At 44.8% G+C, this 23,022-nt stretch overlaps 1 protein-coding gene across 6 annotated transcripts; it reads left to right on the top strand.

The window, feature by feature from the left end:
* RD3 (RD3 regulator of GUCY2D) lies at positions 1–22,954 on the top strand. Of its 6 annotated transcripts, XM_051783731.1 has the most exons (4): positions 6,460–6,936; positions 8,887–9,012; positions 11,026–11,340; positions 18,922–22,954. In XM_051783731.1, exons 1-4 carry the CDS (start codon positions 6,812–6,814, stop codon positions 19,217–19,219), a joined length of 864 nt encoding a protein of 287 aa, XP_051639691.1. In that variant the 5' UTR covers positions 6,460–6,811; the 3' UTR covers positions 19,220–22,954. The 6 variants fall into 6 exon arrangements, with proteins under 6 accessions (XP_051639690.1, XP_051639687.1, XP_051639689.1 ...); XM_051783730.1 differs by lacking the exons at positions 6,460–6,936; positions 8,887–9,012 and adding an exon at positions 1–174; XM_051783727.1 differs by lacking the exons at positions 6,460–6,936; positions 8,887–9,012 and adding an exon at positions 232–450.
* Positions 22,955–23,022: the final 68 nt, after the last annotated feature.

Below are 23,022 nucleotides of genomic sequence, written 5' to 3'. Positions count from 1 at the left end.
ATCCCGTGCCGACCCCTCATCCTTCGTCCCTTCAAACCCAGTGAAACCCTTGTGGCTTTTGTGGCCGAAACCCCTTGGACAGCTTTATCTGTTACTGAAGGACGTGGCGAGAAACAAAGCAAATAGATCCAATTACCGCGCCGTTATTTATCGGTGCAAATTCAATCTACAGAGGTGAGTCCCTGCGAGGGGTCAAAGCCGACTCGGGGCCGGGGCCGGGGCTGGTGCTGGGGCCGGGCGGACGCCCCGTCGGAGCGCACCGCCCCTGGACCAAATCGGGTTATCGTAGTCGCTATGGGAACAGCGCCGCGGGCGGGGAGCGGGGGCAGCCGGCGGGGAGCGGAGGGAGAAGCCGGCGACGGCTCCGCTCAACTTGGGCGAAGCGGCGGCGTCGAGGCGGCGCTGCCCCGGCCGCTCCTGCCTGAGCGCCGGGACGGAGCGGTGACCGCGGTAAGGAGGAGGAGGAGGAGGAGGAGGAGGGGACACTGCCGGCGGCGGCGGGCGGGGTGCCCGGCGGGACGGAGGTGGTGCCGAGCGGAGGTGACCGCTGTCTTTGCCGCGAAGAGTCCGCGGTTGGGGTGTCCCTGCTCCCGCCGTGCCGGCGGTGGGGTTTTGGCCGCCCAGCCCGAGGGGCTCCTGTGCTCGCCGCCCTCCGCCGGGGACAGCGCCGGGACAGCCCTGGGGCGCCGAGCCGGGGGGGGCGACGGCCGGGGGGCGAAGGGAGCAAACGCCGCTTTACCGCATTCAGAAAGTCCCAGTGCTGTGAAGTACGTTCATTTCTTCAAAGTGCCGACTCAGCTGCAGGTTAGAAAACCCCACAAAGTTTTCATGTTTTGAAAGGACTTTTAAGCAGGTGCCGAAGTCTGGCTAAGCCGAGAGGTGCCAGCTCTTTGCCGGGTGACTGTGTCCGTGGAAGTGCTGGACCAAGCCCTAATCGCTCAAAAGCACTGCCGTAAGCCCAGCTGTTATCCCTCGTCACCAGGGCTAATCCATGCCCCACTGTGGGTTTAAGCTTGCTGTGCCAGTTTAGAGGGCTTGACTTCAAGCCACGTCCTCTTTCTGGTACCCTCTCCGCTCGCTCCGTGTCCGTCTGTCCGCACAAGCAGCGGGAGCGCTGGTGCCAAAGGTGAGGCGGGATGGGTGGGCAGGGAAGGGGGCCAGGGTGCTTGGACAGCTCTCCCAGGCTGGGCTCTGGCACGGCTGCCTGCATGGATAAGCACTGGGTAACTGGTTACATAAAGAACAGGCAGTTGAGGAGGAAAGCATGGTTTGTGCTGCCTTATGCATATGACACTTTTAAAATCTTAGATTAGACACCTGCCCTACTAAGTATCTTCAGTGGGGAGGTCCAGTATTTGGGGTACCCAGCCAGATAGCACTAACATCAATCAGATAGCTCTGGAGTTATGGCAGCGCAACTAAGAATAGACTACACTGTATATCTCTTAAAGCTAACACATTAATTAAAATCTGTCTCAAGACAGCACTGTTCACTGCTTATATGACAGCTCTCTCTATACCCACAGCTGGGACATACAGCTACTGCAGGGCAAAAAGCATGAGCTTTCCCAGAGCTACTCACAATGCTGTTAAGTGATCTCAACAAAGACAGGCTTAAGTTTTCAAACTGTAAATTTAGCTTTCTTCTTTAGTGTGCTAATTTTACAACGGTGAGTATTTTTAAGTAACTCCTGTCACAAGGATGAAGCTTTAACACCGGTCCTAGTATTCTCCAGTACAGAGAAAACTCTCACTAGAGGTTTAGTTCTGCAGTGAATCGAGCCAAAGTGAGACTTTGGGGGTCTTCAGTCAATTGTCTTCCTGATAGATACTGTAACTATGGTTCAGTACTGGACAGAAGTGTAAAGAAGTCTGTTAAAATGGATTCTCACCTTATGATGCAATGAGTTACTTCTGCTTTCACGGAAGAATTAGTCCTCAGTCTGGATGGAGAATGCATGCCTCACCCACTGTTTTCACAGCACTTAGTCTGGTCTATGCCACAATATATGATTAAAAAAAAACTTCAGAGAACCTGATGAGAGGTGAAATATCATTTTGGATCTGAGTTTCAAACTCTTTCTGTAATTCTATAGATATAAGTATTTACAGTGGATGACAGCATTAGAAGCTCCAGTCTGTGACACTACTTGCTTTATTGCAATACCTTTTCTTTTTGTGGTTTGAATAACTTTAATAACAGGAAGGCTATGGGTCTGTGTTACCTTCTGAACTGTCATTTACATGGCTGAATGAATGGTGAAGAATACTTTAGGTCCCTCTGTCCTGACTGGAAACCTGGCTTTGTAGTCTACAGAGATCAAAGCAAGATATAGAATTGAAGGTGTGTTTGATCCATCATGGCAAGACCTGAGCAATATATACGAGTTTTAATAACAAGTAAGGCAAACAGAGCAATTCAGTGTGTTTTAACTTCCTGGCTTCTGTAAGTGTAGAAAACAGTTTAGTGTAAGTTGTATATAACAGAGTGTTTTTATGGCTGCTACTAGAAACATTGTTTAAGGAATGAGTGGGAATTTGGCATGATAATAGTCCTGTTTCTCAACAAATAGAACTCATTTGCTCTGATAAGGAGACAAACTGTAAAATGCTACTCTGCTTCATAAGTACATTTGAGTAGCACCCACCCTTTTGCTTCTGCAGCTAATACAAAGATTATCTTCTCTAGAGTCCCAGCCATCAGTAGAGCTCCAGGCTATTGCACCCTTCCTCACTCTTTCTTTAAGATCTGCAGCCTGGGTTTTCATCTGGAGTTAATCAACACAGCTTTCATTTATTTCAGTAGGGCAAATCTGTTTTCTATTAGTGCAGCTTTACTGTAGATCACAAAGCTGTACCAGTTGACCAGCTACCTTTTCTCATCATGTTTTGGCTAGGGATTGAAAAACACCTGAGCTTGGGGCGCAGTTCGTGCTGAATTCTTGTTCCTTTACCCCTCTTGCAAGCAAAATGCTGATGTAAAATGCATCAGGTAGACTTGTTTGCTAAAAGATTGAAGCTCTAAGAATGTATTACACACTACATAAATGCTGAGGAGTGAGAGAAGTTTCTGTCTTGCAGCACCTTGTGGTACTCTCTGACTGCCTGGTTTACCTCTCTGTCTGTCTGGTTTACCTAGTGGTGATTTTTACAGTCACTCACCTTCACTAAAGGCTTAAGCTACTTGTAACTCTGTGGCAATTACACCAGACACAGAGCCAGCCCGTTTCTATAGTGCTGACAATGCAAAGTCTGCTGGAGAAAAGTGCATGCAGGAACGAGAGTACACGCTGAAGGGCAGCGTGGTTCTCACATATTTCTGAGCGCACTTGTCCCTCGGAAGCAGACCCGGGCAGCAGCAGGAGCTGTCAGCCTGTGGCAGGCAGGTCAGACCATGAGCACTGCCCTGTTAGGGGCAGACAGGCATTACCTGGCATGCAAGGGCCTGCTGGCTGCCACAGTGCCCTGTCACAGCTGGCTCACTCTTGGATGCTGCTGTGAGGTGCTTTTTGCTAACCTTAAACACCTGCAGCCATGAAGACTTGTCAATAAATAATGCAGCATTTAAAGCCTTAGCTCGACCCCCGGCACTTCTCTTTTTCAAAACTCCTTGCTACTTGTAACAGGGTCATGTGCCTGGATACGTTTTAACCACTGGGATTTTTCAGGTTTTTTAGTCCAGAAATAGCTTGTGTCCATCACAACAGGGAACCAGTATGCTTATAAAGCAAAACACAGGTTCTCTGCTGTGGTCTATAAGCAGACTCCTGAGTGTCCTCAAAAGTTCTCTCTCTATTCTGCAGGTCAGAATGAGGAATGCTAGTGTGTTAATATAATTATATTTGCATTGCTTTTAAATTTCTTGATTGAAAAGCCCTACCTACTGCTTTTCCAGCATTAATTGCCTCGTAGCATCTCAGACTGAGGTTATAATAATTTCCACTGAGATTACAATTGCATGGTAAGTAGCTGTAAACACCTTAGACTTCTATGTCACTAAACAAGAAAGACAGAAGGATTCTGATAAGGTAAAAGTCTCTGTATGGAGAGGATAATGGTAAGTAACAGCAAAAAAAAAAAAAAAATCATAGAATCATAGAATATCCTGAGTTGGAAGGAACCCCCAAGGATCACTGAAGTCCAGCTCCTGGCCTCTGCACAGGACAGTCTCAAGAGTCACACCATGTGCCTGAGAGTATCATCCAAACGCTTCTCGAACTCCGTGAGGCTTGGTGCTGTGACCACTTCCCTGGGGAGCCTGTTCCAGTGCCCAACCATCCTCTGGGTGCAGAATGTTTTCCTAATATCTACACTAAACCTCTCCTGACACAACTTCAGGCCATTCCCTCCGGTCTTGTCACTTCCAGAGAGAAGAGATCAGTGTCTGTCCCTCCGCTGCCCCTTGTGAGGAAGGTGTAAACTGCTGTGAGGTCTCCCCTCAGTCTCCTCTTCTCCAGGCTGAACAAACCAGAAAGTGGTGGAGAAGAGAGAACAGGGATTCTTTCACAAAGCTATGGTGGACTATATAAATAAAATTGAGAAGGTGTTGGCAGCAGTTTCTTAATTAGAATTTGCTAAGATTCTTTGGAACAGAATTAAAATATCTTTGTCCCAAGAGAAACAGAATTTGAGATTCATCTTTGATGCTGTCACTACTTAATGCTACTTCCTGCAGGTATGGCCAGCAGCATAGCCATGACCACAATTTCTGCCTGAGCAGCTTGTTAAACATTGCATCAGTTAGCATGTACAGAATTCAGAGATGGGTGTAGCCAAATCAACTTTAGTATACCCATGAGTTGCAGTCCAGGGAGATATTAGATACCCTTCACTATCCAAAGGACACTGGACTTTCTTGGATAGAGTAATCCAAACCTTACTAAAGAAGTAAATAATTTAAAACAAAGTTTAATATGCTTCACAGTTTCACATCATCTCTTTTCACTTTGACTGCTTGTCTTTTAAAAAGTACAATTATGAGAAGAATTTGGGGATGGAGCTTGTCCCACTTATTTTAAAAATAATTTTCACTGTTTGTTACCCTCTGATCTGGCATGTATGGAAAAAGGCTAAGTGGGTATCTTGCATGAACAAATTCTGCTCTCTCTGACTGTAGTAGGAAGGAACTACCACCCACAAGAAGGGAGAGAAGGCATTTCCCAGCTCCTCAGCCCCTTTTGTTGGTATGCTTTTACTGGATGATAGTGGATTTCCCAGGAATCTATCTATAGCCAGCTGAGTGACAATCTTTCTATTGACATCCCTGGCCTTTGGATTAGATTTGAAGCCCCTTAAGACTTCTCCTCCTGCTCTGACACAACTACCACACCTCTAAGGCTCTCGAGAGTCACTGAGGATGGTCAGCAGTACTTCTGGACTGACAGATTGTGAAGGCAAAGACAAACCACAGGAGACTTGTCAAACCAAGGACATACCTTTATAGAGAGTCCAGCTGTATTCTCATTTTTTTTCCAGAAATGCACATTTCCCACCCTCTGCCTACATTTTTCTTGTCCTCAAGGGCGTTGCAATCTGGGAACTAGGAAAAGGATCAATGGAAAAGGAATTTTTTATTCTCAGAAGTTCATTTTCTATACACTAAACAGGCCCTGCTGATTGACTCATGTTTTACAGAAAGCAGCCCTGCTGTAACAAGTCTTAGCAAGTGGTGATCTGGCCCACAAGAGCCTGAAGGAGACTGATGTCTGTTGGGTTGTATGAACAGCCTCTAGCTGGCCAAAGAACAGCCAGAGAGAAGGTTAAGGAAACATACTCCCTTTGTTGGAAAAAGAGCTAGGAAAGGCTGAACTCCTGTTTTAGGAAGGTGAAAAAACAGATAAGGCATGTGAATGTTGATATTTCTGATGATTCTTTGGTGCATTCTCTGGAACAAGAAGAAATCACATGGGGAAATATGGGAGAAGGTAAAAAAGTGGAAGATAAGGTGAAATTGTACAGAACATGCCCTGAGAAAAGAATGGGAAAGCTGTAAAGTACATGAGGAGAAAAACGCAGGAATTGCTGACAGCGTAGAGAACAAAAAGGAGTTTTGAAGGAAGGCAAAGCTAACAGGAAACTTTTCCCTGAAAAAGTCTCAGAGGGACTTACTAACAATCATTAATATTTGAAGCAACCCTCCAGAGGGTGTGAGAGAAAGTAAGATATTCCAGACCTCAACATAGCCAAGGTAAATATGTGCTTAACTCGGTGAGGTGCTTGGTCAGACTTGCAATCAACAGTGTGAGGGGAAGGCTTGTCTTCTAGGCAAAGGTCTAGGGTCAATAAGACCAAAGTCTTGAAACCCAGATCTGTTTCTGGAGTGGAACACACATAAACCCCTTTGAAATTTTGTTTAAATAACACCAGAGGAATTTATCAACTGGATTGTGTCACCTCCCAGGATAGCCTCTTACAAGGAATCAGGAAATGGACTAATTGTACAACAAAAAGATGTGTATTCAGCTGGGACAATATCTCTTTTTAAAAATAATTTTAATGTGGTTGCTTGCAAAGTGTAAATTTGTCCTTTTCCCCATTAAGATGGTCAGGCTGTAACTTCTACCTTCCTTTAGTTGTCCATATCCTGCTGACAGTCCTTCCAGTTTTTCCAAATAGGAAAGCCATTTTGAGTCAGTTAATGATTAGCCTGCCTGTAAACTTTAATTTAAAAACAGCAGCCACAATTAATGGAGCCCACAGTGTTTTCTGCAGGCTGCAAAGGGCAGTAGTGGGTAGAGTGGTGGCTTGTTGAGCCTGCTAAATAGAGATGGCCACTTGCCAGCTCTCAAAGAGAGGAGATGATGGATGAGAGATGGGGACGGAAACAATCTCATACAAACAAGACTCCCTTAGGAACAGCCAGCACAAGCTGCCAGTGTGCATGAAATGCTTGCAGGGGATTTTCCTTCATTTGAAAAGAGACCATTTCAGCTGCAGGTGAGTGCTTTCCTTCCTTTATATCTTCTCCTGTGGAAGCAGATTTTTTAATGTCAGACAAGTGGAAGTCCCATTCAGAGTCTGTGGCATTCATGTTCCCACACCAAAAGCAAATCTGCCTGTTACCTCTACTTTATGAAAGCTCTGTGACTGGGCAAGGCTCAGGTTCAGCAGGCCTTGCTCAGACAAGGTATGCAAAATATTTTTCTGTTTATCTTCTGCAGTACTAGTGCTAGGTGAAATGGTTCTCATGCAGAATGCCTTGCTTTGAGACAGACCTATGAGAAAAAAAACACATAAAGGCAGTAAGAACAGCCCAGAATCATGTGAAAGCCAGGGATGTCAAATTAGACCCCAAGTCTCCTTGCTCTCTTTCCCAGTCTGCCAAATAATTTCCCCTCTTGCTCCTCTTCTAATGAAACAGCTGGTGAGCTAGGAATAGCTGGAAGGGCATTCTTCAGCTTCACATTTGTACTGATTGCCCCCTAATGTCCCTGAAGTCAACAGAGTTAAATCAATGCGAGACCAGGTCATAGCCAGAATAAGCCCAAAGTAAGCTACCACTTTGCTGGTAAAATAGAGAAGGGCATGCTCACCTTCATCACATGAAGGCACAAATGGAAATAATAATGGTACTTTAATTGGTCAGGTACCTGTAAAAGCTTACAAAATATTGCTGTTGTCACAGAAGCTGAAAAGGAACAGGAGACTTTAAATTATTTACAACAGCTTGTGGCCTGTTATGCTCCTCAACTTTGTTAGCAGGGCTCACTTATGCTATATACAAGGGGTGATGAGACCGAGGAAAAGGTCTTCAGTTTTAAAGATCTCCACCCTTATTAATGAATAATGGTGAGTGGAGGCCCCCATGCAGCAAGATCCAGGTTCATGTTGGAATGGTGGGATCATGGAGCTGAAGCTGTCAGCATATCAGTTCCAACCTGAGTTCGTTCATGTGTCTTGGACAAGTAAGTCAGCGGCAGATAGCCAGAGCACTGTGTGGTGATTTGAGAGCTGTTAACTGGAGTCACCCTGGTGATAAAAACAAATGAAAGGACCTGCTGCTCCTCCTCCTCCAGAGCACAGAAATGAGACAGGAGCAGGATTACTTCCAGCAGCTGCTGACTGTGACTGCTGTCATAAGGATAATCATAGCTGATGCTCCAGGGCAAAGCCAGTTACAGCGATCTCTCATGTATAAGCGCTGCAAAGTAGCAAAGGTGTTAATGTTTACATAGTCTCAGGAGGGCACCTGCAGCCTTACACACCAAGGTAGCTACATCTGTGACCTGTTGAAGTTTTCAGCCCTTTCATGTCTTTCTTCTGAAGAAACTGCTATTGCTTGCTGGGAGAAGTAGGATATAGGATTAGGGAAACTAGTCCTTTGGTGCAGTTTGGCAAACTTCCTGATTCTGGAAAAGCCTAAGCGTTAGACCCTGAAATAATTTCAGACTTGGGCATTGTACAGACTATCCAGGTTTTTGGAGCATTTTTCTTTAATGATGTGATGTATTTATATGGTATGAACATTTTTGAAAGAGAACAAGGCTACATTACGACAAGTGATAAAGGCATGAAAGCAACTTTTCCTCACATTGAGGGCAGAACCCTACTGATCATTTCTCATCCAAGGAGTCTGGGAGCTCGTGGCTCTCAGCTCTAGTGGGAGTATCGTGTAGTTATGAACTTCTGGTGATTTGCATTGTCACTAAAGGCCCTAGACCCCAGTGTGAAAACTTAAATCAAAAGCATATTTTTCTCCATTTTAGGTCTGCCTTTGTGTGTGTGTGTCTCAATAATGAGGATTTGCTCAGGCCCTGCAGAATCAGACTCTTTAATCCGTTGCCCTCATGCTAACTTTTGACGCCATGCCCTGATTGGGCTGCTGCCAGGAGTAGCCTTTCTGTAATCCCAGCTGCAATCATTGTTTGTGCCACCCCTTCTCCCTAGGGGCGAATGGAAGGGAGCAACAAGGCACGTAAGCGCACTGTGTGAAGAAACAGATGCTGTTTTGCTCCTGTTCAGGTCCCTAGTGCCTGCTTTGGATTCCATTGTGTTTAAATACAAGTACAATAGGTAATAACTTTGTTCCATCCATTGTCCTCCTGAAGGGACAACATGAAGGGACTGGCTGGGTGGGGAGTTAATTCCATCTTTTTCTGAGCTGATTGATGCAATTTGATCTAAGTGCTGGGTAATGCCCCAGAGGTAGAAACCTCTTACTTAGAATTAATAACAGTTTAAACCTTGGTATTGCTTGTACTTCCATCTCAGACCAGCCTCAGTTCCCTTGGCACTGATGGTAGTGCTGAAGGAATGCTCTTGCAGTAAAGCAGATAGTTGGACTTCAGTCTATAGAAGGTGGTGTAGCCTCCCCTGCATTCAACAACATATTTGCTAAATAATGGTTAAAGCTCTTTCTGGCCTTGTAGCTAATGCTCCTGTGGGTACTACCCAATATGGGTGAGCTCTGCTGCTTATGTTACAGCAGCAAACCTACCCAGGTGTGTTTGGTGGGAGTGGCAAGGTTCTGGGGCAGGGGGGAGGCTACAGCAACAGCTTCTGTGAGAAGCTTCTCCTATGTCCAACAAAGCCAAAGCCAGGCTCCAAGGTGCACCCACCACTAGCCAAGGCTGAGCCCATCAGTCCAGGTGGGAGCACCTCTGGGATAACAGATTTAAGAAGCAGAGGAGAAAAAAAGAGCAATAGCAGCTAGGAGACAAGAGTAAGAATATGGGAATGCAACAGCTCTGCAGACCCCAAGGTCAGCACAGAAGGAGGTGGAGGAGGTGCTCCAGGCACCAGAGAAGGGGAAGGCCATGGTGAGGCAGCTGTGCCCCTCCAGAGCATGGAGGTCCACGGTGGAGCTGATATCCACCTGCAGCCCCTGGGGGACCACACACCAGAGCAGGGGGATGCCCAAAGGAGGCTGTGACCCTGTGAGAAGCCCACGCTGGAGCAGGCTTCTGGCAGGACCTGTGGCCTCATGGAGAGAGGAGCCCCCACTGGAGCAGGTTTGATAGAGGACTGTTGACTGGGGGGTCAACCATGCTGGAGCAGTCAGTTCCTAAAGGACTGCACCCTGTGGAAGGGACACACACTGGAGCAGTTCATGAAGAATTGTAGCCTGTGGGGAGGACTCACATTGGAGAAATTCATGGAGAACTCTCTTTCATGGGAGGAAACCCATGCTGGAGCAGGGGAAGCATGTGAGGAGCCACCCCCTGAGGAGGAAGGAGCTGCAGAAACAACACATGGGGAACTGACAGCAACCCCCACTCCCCATTCCCCTATGCTGTTGGATGGGGGGAGGTAGAGACTTCATGAGTAAAGTAGAGCCCAAGAATAAGAAAGGGGTGGGAGGAAGGTATTTTAAGGTTTCATTTTATTTCTCATTATCTTACTGTGATTTGATTTGTAATAAACTAATTTACCCAAGCTGAGTCTGTTTTGCACATGACAGTAATTGCTGAGTGATCTCTCCCTGTCCTTTTCTCAGCTCACAAGCCTGTCTCCCCTGTCTAGCTGAGGAGTGATAAAGCAGCTTTGGTGGGGTCTTGGTGGACACTGGGGTCAACCCACCATACGGGTCACCCATCCTGCCTCCTCCCTAAGGATCTCCTGGCTAGAATGTACCTCCCAGCAATACTTTGGCTCCATGCATTGATTTTTCACATGTAGGGTTGCTGCAAGCTTGTGCCCTCCCATAAGGGTACAGACAGGCAAGCCCTAGCCCCAGCTCTTGTCTGTGGGCAGGGGAAGGCTTTCCCAGCCTAGCCTGGAGGGAGCAAAGTATCCTTGTAACCTGACTTAAGGTGTAAGAACCATGACTCATTTTAATTACACGGTGAGTGGAAGTTAAGGGGATGGTGCCTCTTCACCCTTTGTCTCACCCTCTGCATAAGTTGGCTGCTGTGGGTGAGATTTCTCAAGGTGCCCAGCACCAATTATTTCCAAGTGGCTAATCCAGTAGCAATTTTAGGTGAACAACAGACTGGGGGGGTATGTGGGGCAGCATGTTCTCAGCTGAGGTTGTTGACGATGGCACTGTTCTTTTTCTCTCCTTCCCTACCCTCAACCCACTCCCAGTGAAGACACACAGAGCACTATGTCATTGGCATCCTGGTTCAGGTGGAATGAGCCCCCAAGCCGCATTTCCCAGAGGAACCCCACAGAAATGGTGGTTGAAACGCTGATGATGGAGCTGAGCTGGCAGATCAAGCAGGCAGAGAAGCAGCAGCGAGAGCGGGAGAATGAATATCGCAAGATCAAGACTGGGGTGGACTACGGCTGGCTGGTCAGCTATCCAAAGCACAACTATGATATCAGCCCAGGAGAGCGGCTGCAGCTGGAGGATATGTGTGCCAAAATACATCCTTCCTACTGTGGGCCTGTCATAGTCAGGTACAGTAAAAGATGTGATGATACAGACCTTTCCTTTCCCCTTTTCCTCCAGATGATATGCAAAGAGGGAATGAGAGTTGCCAGGACCAACAGAACCAAAACTTGGCATCCTGTATGATAAGTTCTGTTGGGACAGTGTCTTTGTGGAAGAAGGGAAATCTAATGTTTTAAGTCAGTTTAACACGACATTATTTCCTCCAAGTTACTAAATGCCATCTCCCCCTGAGACTGGCTTGAGTATTTTATGCTCCTGAACAGTCAGAGCAGCTTTATCTTGTCTGATGAAAAGTCACCATTTCAGTATTGTGATGGCTTTTGCTTCAGACTTTAGAATCTTGGAGAAATTGAGGTTGAGAGAGACCTCTGGAGGTACGTACTTTGACCTCCTACTCAGAGTAGGGCCAACTTCAAAGTTAGATCAGGTTGCTCAGGGCCTTGTCCTGTCCACTGTTGAATATACCCAAGGGTGAAGATTCCACAGTCTCTGAATAACTCCTTTGGTGTTTATCCACTCTCACTGGAGCCTTCATTCCTTGATTTAGGCTGTCCAGCAGGTCTATTGAGGCACTTGTCCTCAGTGTCCAAACTAGCCAAAAGGTGCTATTATTTTTTTTCAGCCTGTGAGCCAGGTATTCCCAGAGAAAGGAGGGACTTGTGTCTCCCTCCTCTGCCCCCTCCACACCCTTGACATGGAGTGGGATGCAGGTGGGGCATGAGGTTGGATTGAACAGCTAAGTGGTGCTTCTGACTTCTGCAGTGTGGATGTGAACAGGACTTGCTGTTGAGCCTTTCAAGTGCTAGACATAGGATTGCTGCTTGCCAGCTGAGTGACCTTTCATGGAAATGTCTTTAGAAACTCACCTAATTCTGCCTTAGCATCCAAACTGGAAGGGAGGGGTGTGGCTCTTTTTCTTTTGAGGTGGCTGTTGTAAGTTAAACCCTTACTTGCATTTAGCACAGTGCAAGTGACAAATAGTGACTCTGAAGCCCACCTTAGCCAAAGCAAAGTTGTGAAACGGGCCTTTATAATCAAATTCCCCTGTTCCAACATGTTCTTCATTTGGGATTAGAAGTCAGTCCTTGCAGGCCATATACAAGGGGGGGTCTCAGCACTCTGCAGTCCCTCACTACATACGCTGACACCTGTTTTCCTTTGAAAAAATGAATCTACAGTGCTTGAACTACAACTGTAAAAGCACTGGAGTAGCCAGGAAAGGATGCCAAAGCTACCTCTCTAGCCCTGGGGCTGAACCTTAGAAGCAAGCCGGTGCAGGCCTTTGTTGAAAAGAGGGCCATGGTGTCAGAATCAGAGATCGCTCAGTGGCCAAGTTCTCTCCACTAAAAGTTTGCTGGGCAGCACCTCCCTTGTATTTGTATAACTCCAAGCTATGCTGTAAACAAGCCACTCCAAATCCCTTGGGGTTCAGTTATTTTCACCATCCCAAGGGTCACTGAGCGGGGCCTGTCTGGCAAACAGGTTATTTCCATGAGAGCAAGCTTCAGCTGCTGGAGATGGGAGGTCCCAAGGTTCATCATCTCCTTCGGAAAAGTATTAAGCTGAGCCACATACAACTTGCTCTGCTATTTTTTAATTTTTATTTTAACTGAAACAGATCATGCATGATGTGTGATTTCAGTGCAGCTTGTAGTGTTGTTCACTGTTCAGGATTCAGCATACTGCTGGCAGTAGATAAACATACTCAGCAATGCTGGTGGGCTCTATGTGGGCATGATTGAAAAAGGCTAAAACCATCCTCTTAAAATTCTTACAAATTGCTATTGTAGGCTATCATAAGTTGTATTGCAGTATGATTCAAGAAGTGGCATGTTTTTGTTCCTACTACAGAGTTTGCGTGGTTCGTAGAGCCACATAACAAAATGAGGCTTCCATTACTTTGGTTGGTTCAATTCCACAACTGAGAAGGGAAAAATCATAGCCACAAAAACGGTGGAACTGGATTGGGTCAAAGGTCTGAATGGTCTGATGTGCAGACTGTGTGTGAGAGTGGCCAGTAGCATCAGTGTAAGGAAAATAGTAAAGAACAAGGCAAGCAAATCCAACGGTACAGGCAATTACGATACCTTATATACAGCATCCAACTAACTGTGCCTTGTAACTGGGAGACTTTTGGAGCCAGAAGTGGACTTTTGGTCCATAATTGGCTGATGTGACTTTTTCTTTCAGTAGTTTGTTTAGGCTGTGGGGGCTCTTCTCTTTTTGAACACAAGTAAACTTTTAGCATTTGTGGCACCCTGTGGAAGAGATCCACTCCTGAACTACAATTCTGCTGTAAAAAACTGTGTTTTGCTTGTCTTTAACTCATATGTCCTAGTTTTATTCAATAATCCTTTCATCTTGTGTTGGAAATGTAAACAGTTGATCCCTCGTCTTTTATAACCTTCTAACCGAGAGCTCTGTGATTCCAAGAAATCCTCATTGCTGACATGGAAACAAAGAAAAAGAATGGGGCTTGCCATGTTAGGAGCTGAAAATGTACAGGAGAAAGAAGGAGCATGCAATTTAATTGAAAGACAGACAAAATTGGACAAATGCTCTTCTCAGAAAGTGAGAAGCTAGAGATTTTAGTAACTTCCCTAAAATTCCACAAGATGAGTATAATAGCAATTCAACGGGAACCTTTACATTTCCAGTGAAGTAGTTTAATAACAAGATCATTGCACCACTGCTGTTTCCTCTTGAATACTCTATGACTTCGTAATATGCAGCAACTTCTAGAAAAATCTTCCACAAAAAAACCCCATCAATGAGCTTGCACTTGGAAATTGAAATGCAGAGTGTGTACCCTACTGAAGTCCTTGGTTCTGACTGAAATAGTAAGCTTGATCCTTTCCCTTCCCTTTTAGGCATTTGAAGAGCTGAAGTCCTTTTTGATGTACTTGGCAAACATGCAATACTTAAATAACACAAGTAGCAGGCAACTTGCAAGACTGCAGTTTGTTTTGTTTGTGTCATGCAAGGTCTCCTTTGTGAGACTGAGCTCAGAGTCAAAGCTAGAACAAAAAATTTTTGTATGGGTTGTCAGAGATGTCACTTCATTCTCCAAAGGTCTAAATGATATCCAAATTGTCCTTTTCTGTGGCTACAGTCTCATCTACTGAGAGGTAAAATTTCTATAAATGTGTTTCTTTAAATGTGGAAGAGGCTGGAAAGGAGCCCTTCACAAATGAAAGGGTTTTTTTTCACATCCACTTTGCTAATTTTGTATTTCAGGTCAATAGAAACCTCTGAGTCTGTTGGAATTCTGGAAGGATTCAAATACACTGCAAATACCATCAGACATCTGGAGACTCTGATTCACCTCATGCAAATAAAGCTATTGCATTCAGGAGTAACTTAGCTTTAGGTTACTGGGTTGGAGATCACTGACTATTTAAAATTAAATCCTGGAGCCATTTGAAGGAAATGACAGTGAGGCCTTTGGCACCTGACTGCCATGGTTAAACTGAACAAGTAGACTAGTAGGTAACAAGTAGGTTACCAATACAAAACTCTAGATTTTTTCCATCTTAACTCAGAGCTTTAGCCCTAATCAGAGTTAGTGAAGGTCTCTTTAATTTCTTTTGGTGTCAGCAAAAGTGAAACAGTGGGTTTTTGTTCTTCTCTGCCCAGAGGGAAACAAAAAAACCCCACTAATATTGAAATGTAAACCTGTATTTTGGTGACCCAGGTTGTTATTAATACCACAGGCTAAGGAGTGTAATTTTCTAAGGTTTGTGTATAGCTGAAGCGGCTTTCCTAGTATGCTTGAAGACAAATGACTAAAATCAAAAATGGATTTATTTACAATTATGAGCTTAAGTTTGAGGTGACGTGATATAAGTGTTGCAATTAGTGTGAATGCCATAATTCTTTAGGAGTCAAGGAGCCTTCTCTAGCAAAGCTGTTCACAGTGTTACACTATAACCAGAATTCCTGTTCAAAATTCAGGAGTCAGCAGCTAATTATTAGCACTAAGCACCCCACATTTTCTTTGAATTACTAAATCCACTTAGAGGTCCCAATTCAGCCAGGCACTCAGGAATATACTGAACTATAAGCATATTGTTTAAGTCCATGGACTGCCACTGGATTTAACAGGTCTTTAAAGTTCAGGCTGTACTTAGGGAACCCTCCGTACTGGGGACCTACAGAATAACATAGGCAGGTGACAGCGCTTTAAAAAAGCAGTGCCAGTACGAGCCAAGTGCAGCCAGATTCTTAAAATCTTTAAGAGACAGAAGGGTCACAATTTGAAAAACAAATTTGTTTCAATTGTGATTAAAACGCTGCCTGGACTGGGGAATGTGCTCATCCCTATTTATGCCTATAGATCTGCCCCAGGCCTCCGTGCTGGTTCAAGGTGAGTTTTGTTGACAGTCATGTCTGCGTGACTTGCATAATGTCTTACAGGCCACCAGCAGTCTCACAGCTTGTGTCACAAGATAGATAGATAGGTAATGCTTTCATGATGAATAAGGAAACCCTGTTGAGGCATTTCTAGATATGGTCGTGCAGTTGCCTAGTTTGAAACGGTTCCATGCAAAAGCATAAGGGTGTTAACCTGTGCTAGAAGATAAGTGAGCCTTGTGCAATTTTGTGTGCTAAATTCCACTGAGCAGCTTTGAGTGGAGTTTGTTTGCCAAGGTGAAAGCCCATATCCCTTGATTCCAGTGGTTTTGCTGTGTTTATACATTGGGTGTTCTGTGCAGAGAGCAGATTGATGGATCATCCAGCACACCAGCTGGCTTTCATTGATAAGTGGGTAAGATGGCTTTGGTTATGTGTAGGTGTCTGCAGCAAACATCATCTGTCCTCTGATACACAGACTGGTTTAGCTACACCTCAGCCCTGATAGCCTGTCCATCTTTTCCGCTGAGAAATATCTGTGCTGTGCACACCTTTTGGACTTCCTACACAGGCTGCCCCTTATACAAACGTGCCAGTACTGAAGTTAGGTGAGCATTAATAAAAGGATAAAGTACTTCATCTTATTAGGGGACAGAAAAGGCTCCCCTTTCCCTTCTTCATCAGAATGTGAGTGGCTTTTCATTGGGTGACTAGCAGACAACCTTTTGGATTGCTTTCTCTTTGTTTCTTAGACCTGCTTAAATCCATATGAAGTAGTTTTGATGTTGGTCCTGATAAGTCAGAGGTAAATCTTAACAGCAGAGTTCACAAAACTATTCTTGCTGTCCTAGCTAAGAAGAGTGCAAACAGGCAGATAGCTGTGAAGGTGGAAAGTTACTCTGGTTCTAGAAAACTATTTCAGCTAAATTGGTTGGGAGTGTTATTAGCAACACAAGGCATAAGCATTAGAGCTCTCTGCTATCAACCCACCCATTTCCTCTCTTGTTCCCAGAGCCAGTCACTGGTCCAGTAATAGCCTGACACATGCTGCCACCTGCTCCGGAGCCACAATCCAGCAGTATGACACACAACCTCTAAAACCAGAGGCAGTGATGGGGCCTTTTGGGTACACAATTGTCAACAGAAAAAAGGAGAATGTACTGATATATACAGACATAAAACATGACAGCACCTCTCTTTAAAATACACATGGAGATAAAATGATGGACTGACTCATTTAGTTCACCTCTGCAATAAAAATCCTTTGAAGGTGCTTTCCCTGGTATAATAATAATAATAATGTTGTAAAGACTTGGGCTTCCATGCACTTATCTGTCTATACTTCAAATAGGATAAAAGGAAAAATATATTTATTGTGAAAACTGCATTTTAGGCTCTTTGATAACACAACTGAAGTGCCTCCTCAAAAGGCAGAGAGGATGTTTGCAATGTGCAGCAAATCCCTGTTACCACTGTTGTGTGCTTACCCTCAGCAAGACCTAGTCTCTTGCTTTTACAGGCTGTTTGGCATCACTGTGTAAGTACTTATGTACCACTATGAACTACAGTGCCTCAGAGGCTTTTTGCACCCAAATGTTCAAAGTTTAAAAGGTTTTGGTGAGGGGAGGGAGACTAAGAATTCATCCAAAGCAACTGAAATAGCTTAATGCTGGAAGGGGCTGGTGACTTCTGCTGACACCGAGTTCCCTCAGGAAGCAATACTGGCTGGTGTCTCCACAGCTGGACATGTAGCTGACAGTACCTGCTGGGAGAGAAAGGCACTGAACTATTTGGGATACAGCATGATGTCAAGATATATGTCCAATAACAGGCCTCAGCAGTAAGAGTCAAAATACATAAATGCACAAAAAGTCTTTTTGGTTTCTCTCTGGCTTTCTTTCTGTCCTTATTATCTTGGGTACCCTTTGGCACACCATTAAGTAGTGCAATGCTCTATGTGCTAAACTCCCTGTTACATTCCTAAGCCTTACCAAAAAACCAAGAGTCAATATCTTCTTCTACCTGCTTCTGATGTATTAGGCTTATTTAAATACAGCCCTACTGTTTTCCATCCTTGTTAAGTTCTGTTGCAGAAAAATATCAGAATGCTTACTGACCTTATACACTTTAGCTTCCATGAAGTACAAATACCTGCATTCTAATGAAGTAATAGTTCAGCTCTCTGTCTGCTTGTAGGTGTAATTTTTATAGTAAGAAGTGAACATTTATTAGAAGAGTACCCACATTATCCTCTGTCATAAATACATACTGTTACAGAACAATTAGCATATCTACATGACTGCTGTGTGAGCCTAGGGAGTGGATCCCTCACTCTCCAGGCTGGGGACCAAGTCACCCAACGAAGTGTCAGCAATGGCATGCTCTCTTCATTGCCTGGCCAGTGGCCCACTCAGTGGCTTCATGAAAACTATCCTGCTCTGCATCTCATCTTCCTCACCTGCAAAATAAACAGTGGTGATTCTTTTCACTTCCTTGGTATTAAGCTAGCTTAGTAAATCTCAAAAAAGGCACTGAAGTAATTCACAGTTATCTAATTAGATACAACATCATGCTGATAATGAACTGAGCCAGTTCATTATCTTACAGAAATCCATTGGAAGATGAAATACCACTTCACTGAACGTTAGATATTGAAAGACTACCAAACAAAGAAGAGTTTTACTGGATTTTTGTTTGTCTAATGGCCATTGGGTAATGGTATGGGGAAGAAGCACTGGAAAAAGGGGAAGTCTAGTGGGCCTTTCCCTGGTCTACCCTCAGCTTCTGGTAAGCTGCAGTTAAGGGACTACTCGAGCAAGGATTTGCATTTGGACAATCATATTTAATCAGTGCTGATGGGGACATTTTCCATAAACTTGTCTAATAATTTTGTTTCTTAGCTATTGATAGCACTGAGTTCTGGTTTAATAGGTATTATGTGAAAGAGCACTTCCTTCTGTTTCAAACTTGCCTTCTAGCTTTGTTTGGTTCTCCCAACTATCTTTTGTGCTTATAAGAAACGGTGATTCATTGCTTCCTTACATTCCATGGCTTGCTTGTGATTTTAGAGACCTTGAGTATATCTTCATATGGCCCCTCCCTGTTGTTGTTCCCTTCAGTCCAGAAAGTCCCATTTAGCAGGAAAGTGCGAGTTCCAAGCCTAGCACAGGGATTTGGCAGCAATCCGTAAATTGATGTTTTTAATCAAAGCTGTGCCTTGACTGTGCTTTCAGATTCCGGCAAGTTGTTGCTGAATATGAACCAGAAGCACAGGAAGTATCCCGGCTCTTCCGGTCTGTCCTGCAGGAAGCTGCTGAGAAGATCAAAGAGGAGGAAGAAGCCAAGAAGCTTGCCAGGCAATGGAACACAAAGAACAGAACCAGCCTCTCCTTAGCAACATTTAAATCTCGGTCCAGGATTTCCCCGTTCATCAGTGATATCAAGACCATCTCCGAGGATGTGGAACGGGGCACCCAGCCCACCAGAAGGGTTTGGAGCATGCCAGAATTTCGGCACACCAAGGATTTCTGACTCTATACTGAATAAGGTTTTTAGACAGCAATCTTCCAAAATCCCACCTAACCCTTTTTTAGCTCTACTGTTCCTTCTTTGTTCCAGCTCTCTCTTCCTGCCTATCTCTGTCTTGGAAGCTGTGTCCATAGTAACTGCAGCTGATGCCTGCAGCGGATGATACAATTTATTACCAAACATGGTAGCCTTTCCTTTAATTTAGTAGCTATTCAGTAACCTTAAGGGCAAGGCTCACTTACTATCTCATTTTTATTACTGCTCTTTTGTGGAAAATGAATTAGTTTTGCTATGTCTGTCTTTTCCCTTTCCCCTCCAGCCTGGATGTAGTTATCTATAAAAACTTTTGGCTCGAGCCACTGAGAGCTGCTGCCTGGACCAATCTTGCTGAAAGCAAGACAGCCACTTAAATGAGTGAGGCTTGCAGGATCAGGCTTGTGAGGTAAAGCTAGTATCTGATTTGGAACTGAACTTCCTTTTCCAACTAATAGCCTTCCTCAGTGCTACAACAAACTTCACAGGTAACCTCAGCACTGCTCTTGATCCACTTTTTGCTGACAGTTCACAATCCAACCCGAGTAGAAAGAGACCCAAGCTTTTTGAGATTAAAGACCAATATTATTCCACAACAACCAGTTTATGCATGTTCAGGTTTCTTCGGTATTTTCTCTTTTGTGCAGGCAGAACCCCATGAACCTTGCACCTGCAGAGTAGACAGAAATTGAACCACCTGCTATGTAGATATACAGGTGGATACCTCGGAGCTGTGTCAAATGCTGTTGTGGGTCCTCAGAGTTCTGTTGCTAAGGTCAGTGCTCCACCCCACACACCAGTAATAAATCAGTAGGTTGAAATTAATGTTTATGGCCAAGCCTGAAAGAGTACTGAAGGAGAGTATTCCTGTACAGAGAAGGATGAAGGGACTCAGCATTCATTCCCAGGGCTCTTTGTACAGTAGCAACAGGTGAGATCATTTGAACAGCTTGCTGCTGTGAGTGTCTGCAGGGCTCTGGCAGATGAACGTTCTGCTGAGAGCTTGAAGAACCAGGAAAATGCCATTAAGGAAAAGCTGCTAGGGCCCTAAGTCAGCATCTGTAGGAAGAGTTCTCACCAGCAAAGGAAACAGGACAGCACACTGTGAAAGTCATGGGTCCTGAAGAGAACCCAAGGGCTAGGATGCTTTGTGGTGACCAATGGAAGATGGGGAAGTAAGAGAGGGATTTGCCTGTATGACTGGCTTTTGGGGAATCATCCCAGTGGGGTACAGCCTCCTGGAGGACCCTGTAGCTTTGTTGTTCTTTTGTCTGTTTCCAGCTCTTTTCCCTGGGGATCTTTGCAACAGCATGTGGGTTCTATGGCCAAGAGAAAACCCTTTGAAGCCGTGCCAACTCTGGGAAGAATTCCAGTGCATGAGATCTATCCTAGAGTAGAAATGTGTGGTTTCTTCCAGAGATGGGGGAAGGCAGAATAAGATCAAACCCTTAAGAGCTCTCTAAGACTGTGAGATTCTGGCTCTTCCTCTCTCCCCTCTGGGCTATGTAAGATTGAAGACAAGGCTTTCTTACTAGCACCAGGCTGTAGTTTCTTGTCCCTTGGTAAACACTGCTGCCAGCAACCCTCCTAGAGACAGACAGCAGAAGCTCACCTTGGGGCTTCCAAATACAGCATCCACTTTGGGACAAGCTATTTCAACTCTAGGTCAGTGAGGGAGAGTTTAAAGCCTTCCGACAATCAGCTTAGTGTTTTTCAGCCATATGTTCTTGTGAAGTAATGTGATTGTGTATATGAAGTAAAAACAAAGGCTTGAGATACTTAGCATAGCCTTAGCTGTCTAGAAGATGTAGGATCTCTAGCAAGGGATCACCACAATTTTCAGAAAAATTCTTGTTTGGAAAAAAGTCAGCCATTTTTTTTTTTATATATTTGCAAGCCACCGTATGCTACTGAAGGCCGAGATGAGTTCATGAATTTCCTGCTACAGCGCTGCAGTCATTTTATTTGCACTTATGTTCTATTTGACACTTTCAGTATTGACTGTATTGATGTGATGTTTGATGGACTGCTGGGAGACATGGGACATTTTGACACACTGACATAAAGCTCTTTGTTACGCTACAGTGTCAACAGTGTGCTCACTCTTTCTTAAGGAAAATCAGGAGTAACTAACTTCCCTACACCAATGTACAAAGACAAGGAATCACCCGAAGGGTGTTCACACTATCACAGCAGCCTGTGATCACGCTGTGCCCTTCATTAACAACTTCCAGCTAGCAGACACCATTCTCCTGCAAGAGCCAGCCAAGGGAGACAAATCTGATCTTTGGTGAAAATCCTGCATGTTACGGAGGCCAGACTGTGGCAGTGCTTGTGACAGCGGTTTTGTTTCAACTTACCCAGCATTTCTAATTCCACAACAAAATGTAATCCAAACTTTTAAACAGTATCATTCTCCCTGTACTGTTTCTGCAGGTTACACTGTGTGATCTGATGGCAAAGGGATATTCGGATACCAAGCTATGAGAGTTCTAATCTCACTCTATGTTATGTAGTACTCTTAAAGGGACAGAAGTACTACCACGTTCACCTGTGGCCAGCTGTTTGGAGACTGACTGTGACCTTCTGCACTGTGTGTGCAGCAGCAGGTACTGAAGCAGAGCTGGAGAAGTGGTTTGGATGCACGACTGTTGCACTCTGCTTGTGGTGCTCCTTTTCCTTAGGAATGCTGGAGACCGAACCATAAAAGAGCCTTCGGTCACAGCATGTAGCAACAACTACCCACTCATGTTTGCCTTGTCCTAATTCCATATTTCTGTGTGGCTAAATTAGCATCTCAGTTCAAATCAGGAGCACGAAACTCCTAACTGTCCCCACCTACTGTGCTATGGTCCATGGCACTGGGCACACACAGTGGGCAAACAAGATTGCTTTTGGCTGAAGCTAACCCAAATGATCCAGGTGGCTCACAGCTCCATAAAGCTGCACTAATGGTGGTCTGAAATAAACCCTCACAAAACTTATGTAGAGTGAACATCAGGTCATCACTGATAACTGTCTGACTCTACAGCTCTGCTCCTCCTGGGCTGCACAACCTACTAGTGTAGAAAAACGAAACAAAACATTTTTACACAGCCCTAATGGGACCCTCTGATCTGTTCTTAGCACCTCCCTAGAGCTAGTCCAGCGTCTTAATTCTTTAAGAAGAATAAAAAGTGAACTAGCAGCACATCATCATTAACGTACAAAAGTGAACTGAACAAGAATCATTCTAAATCCTCAAAGATTCTCTCGGAACTGAGCAAGGATTTTGGTATCAGCTCAGAGCATTGCTGTTGGCCCACTGCTGATAGCATTGTGCTGCCCAAAGGACACTGTCACACCCAGCAAAAAGCAGTCCTAGACTTGCTACACATTCTAATAAGTAACAGCAGCAGCTCAGTTGCACTGCTGGGCTTCCAAGGGCTAACACTTCTCAGAGGCACTACTCACCTGAGGGAGGCTGGGCAGCCCTGCTTCTGGGGCTTCTACAGATGGGCCTTGTCTGGAGGCTGTGGCAGCCAGCAGAGGTGTGCAGTGCAGGAGGTGAGTCTCCTCACCCATGTCGGCACATAGTTCAGGCAGCTGTCACGCCACAGGGAACTGGAGTAAGCTCTGCGGGAAATACCTGTCTGCTGACATTGCACTGTTTATATATTTCATCATGGAACCTTGGAGAATAAAAGCAAAGCTGTGGAATATAAACCAACTGATTTGTACTTGTTGTCTTTAATTAAAGATCTCCTGAAATATAACCTGTTTGCATCTAGCCA

This window comes from Manacus candei, unplaced genomic scaffold (assembly GCF_025592945.1).
Source record: "Manacus candei isolate 608988 ecotype Guabito, Panama unplaced genomic scaffold, ASM2559294v1 h1tg000017l, whole genome shotgun sequence".
Classification (NCBI taxonomy): Eukaryota; Metazoa; Chordata; class Aves; order Passeriformes; family Pipridae; genus Manacus; species Manacus candei.
This window is presented reverse-complemented; position numbering and strand designations above follow the sequence as displayed.

Coding starts and splice junctions, on each gene's coding strand:
- RD3 (XM_051783731.1), top strand. CDS start 6,812: ATGGGGACGGAAACAATCTCATACAAACAAGACTCCCTTAGGAACAGC. Junction 6,937..8,886: donor AGAGACCATTTCAGCTGCAG/GTGAGTGCTTTC, acceptor CCTTCTCCCTAG/GGGCGAATGGAAGGGAGCAA. Junction 9,013..11,025: donor TTTAAATACAAGTACAATAG/GTAATAACTTTG, acceptor ACCCACTCCCAG/TGAAGACACACAGAGCACTA.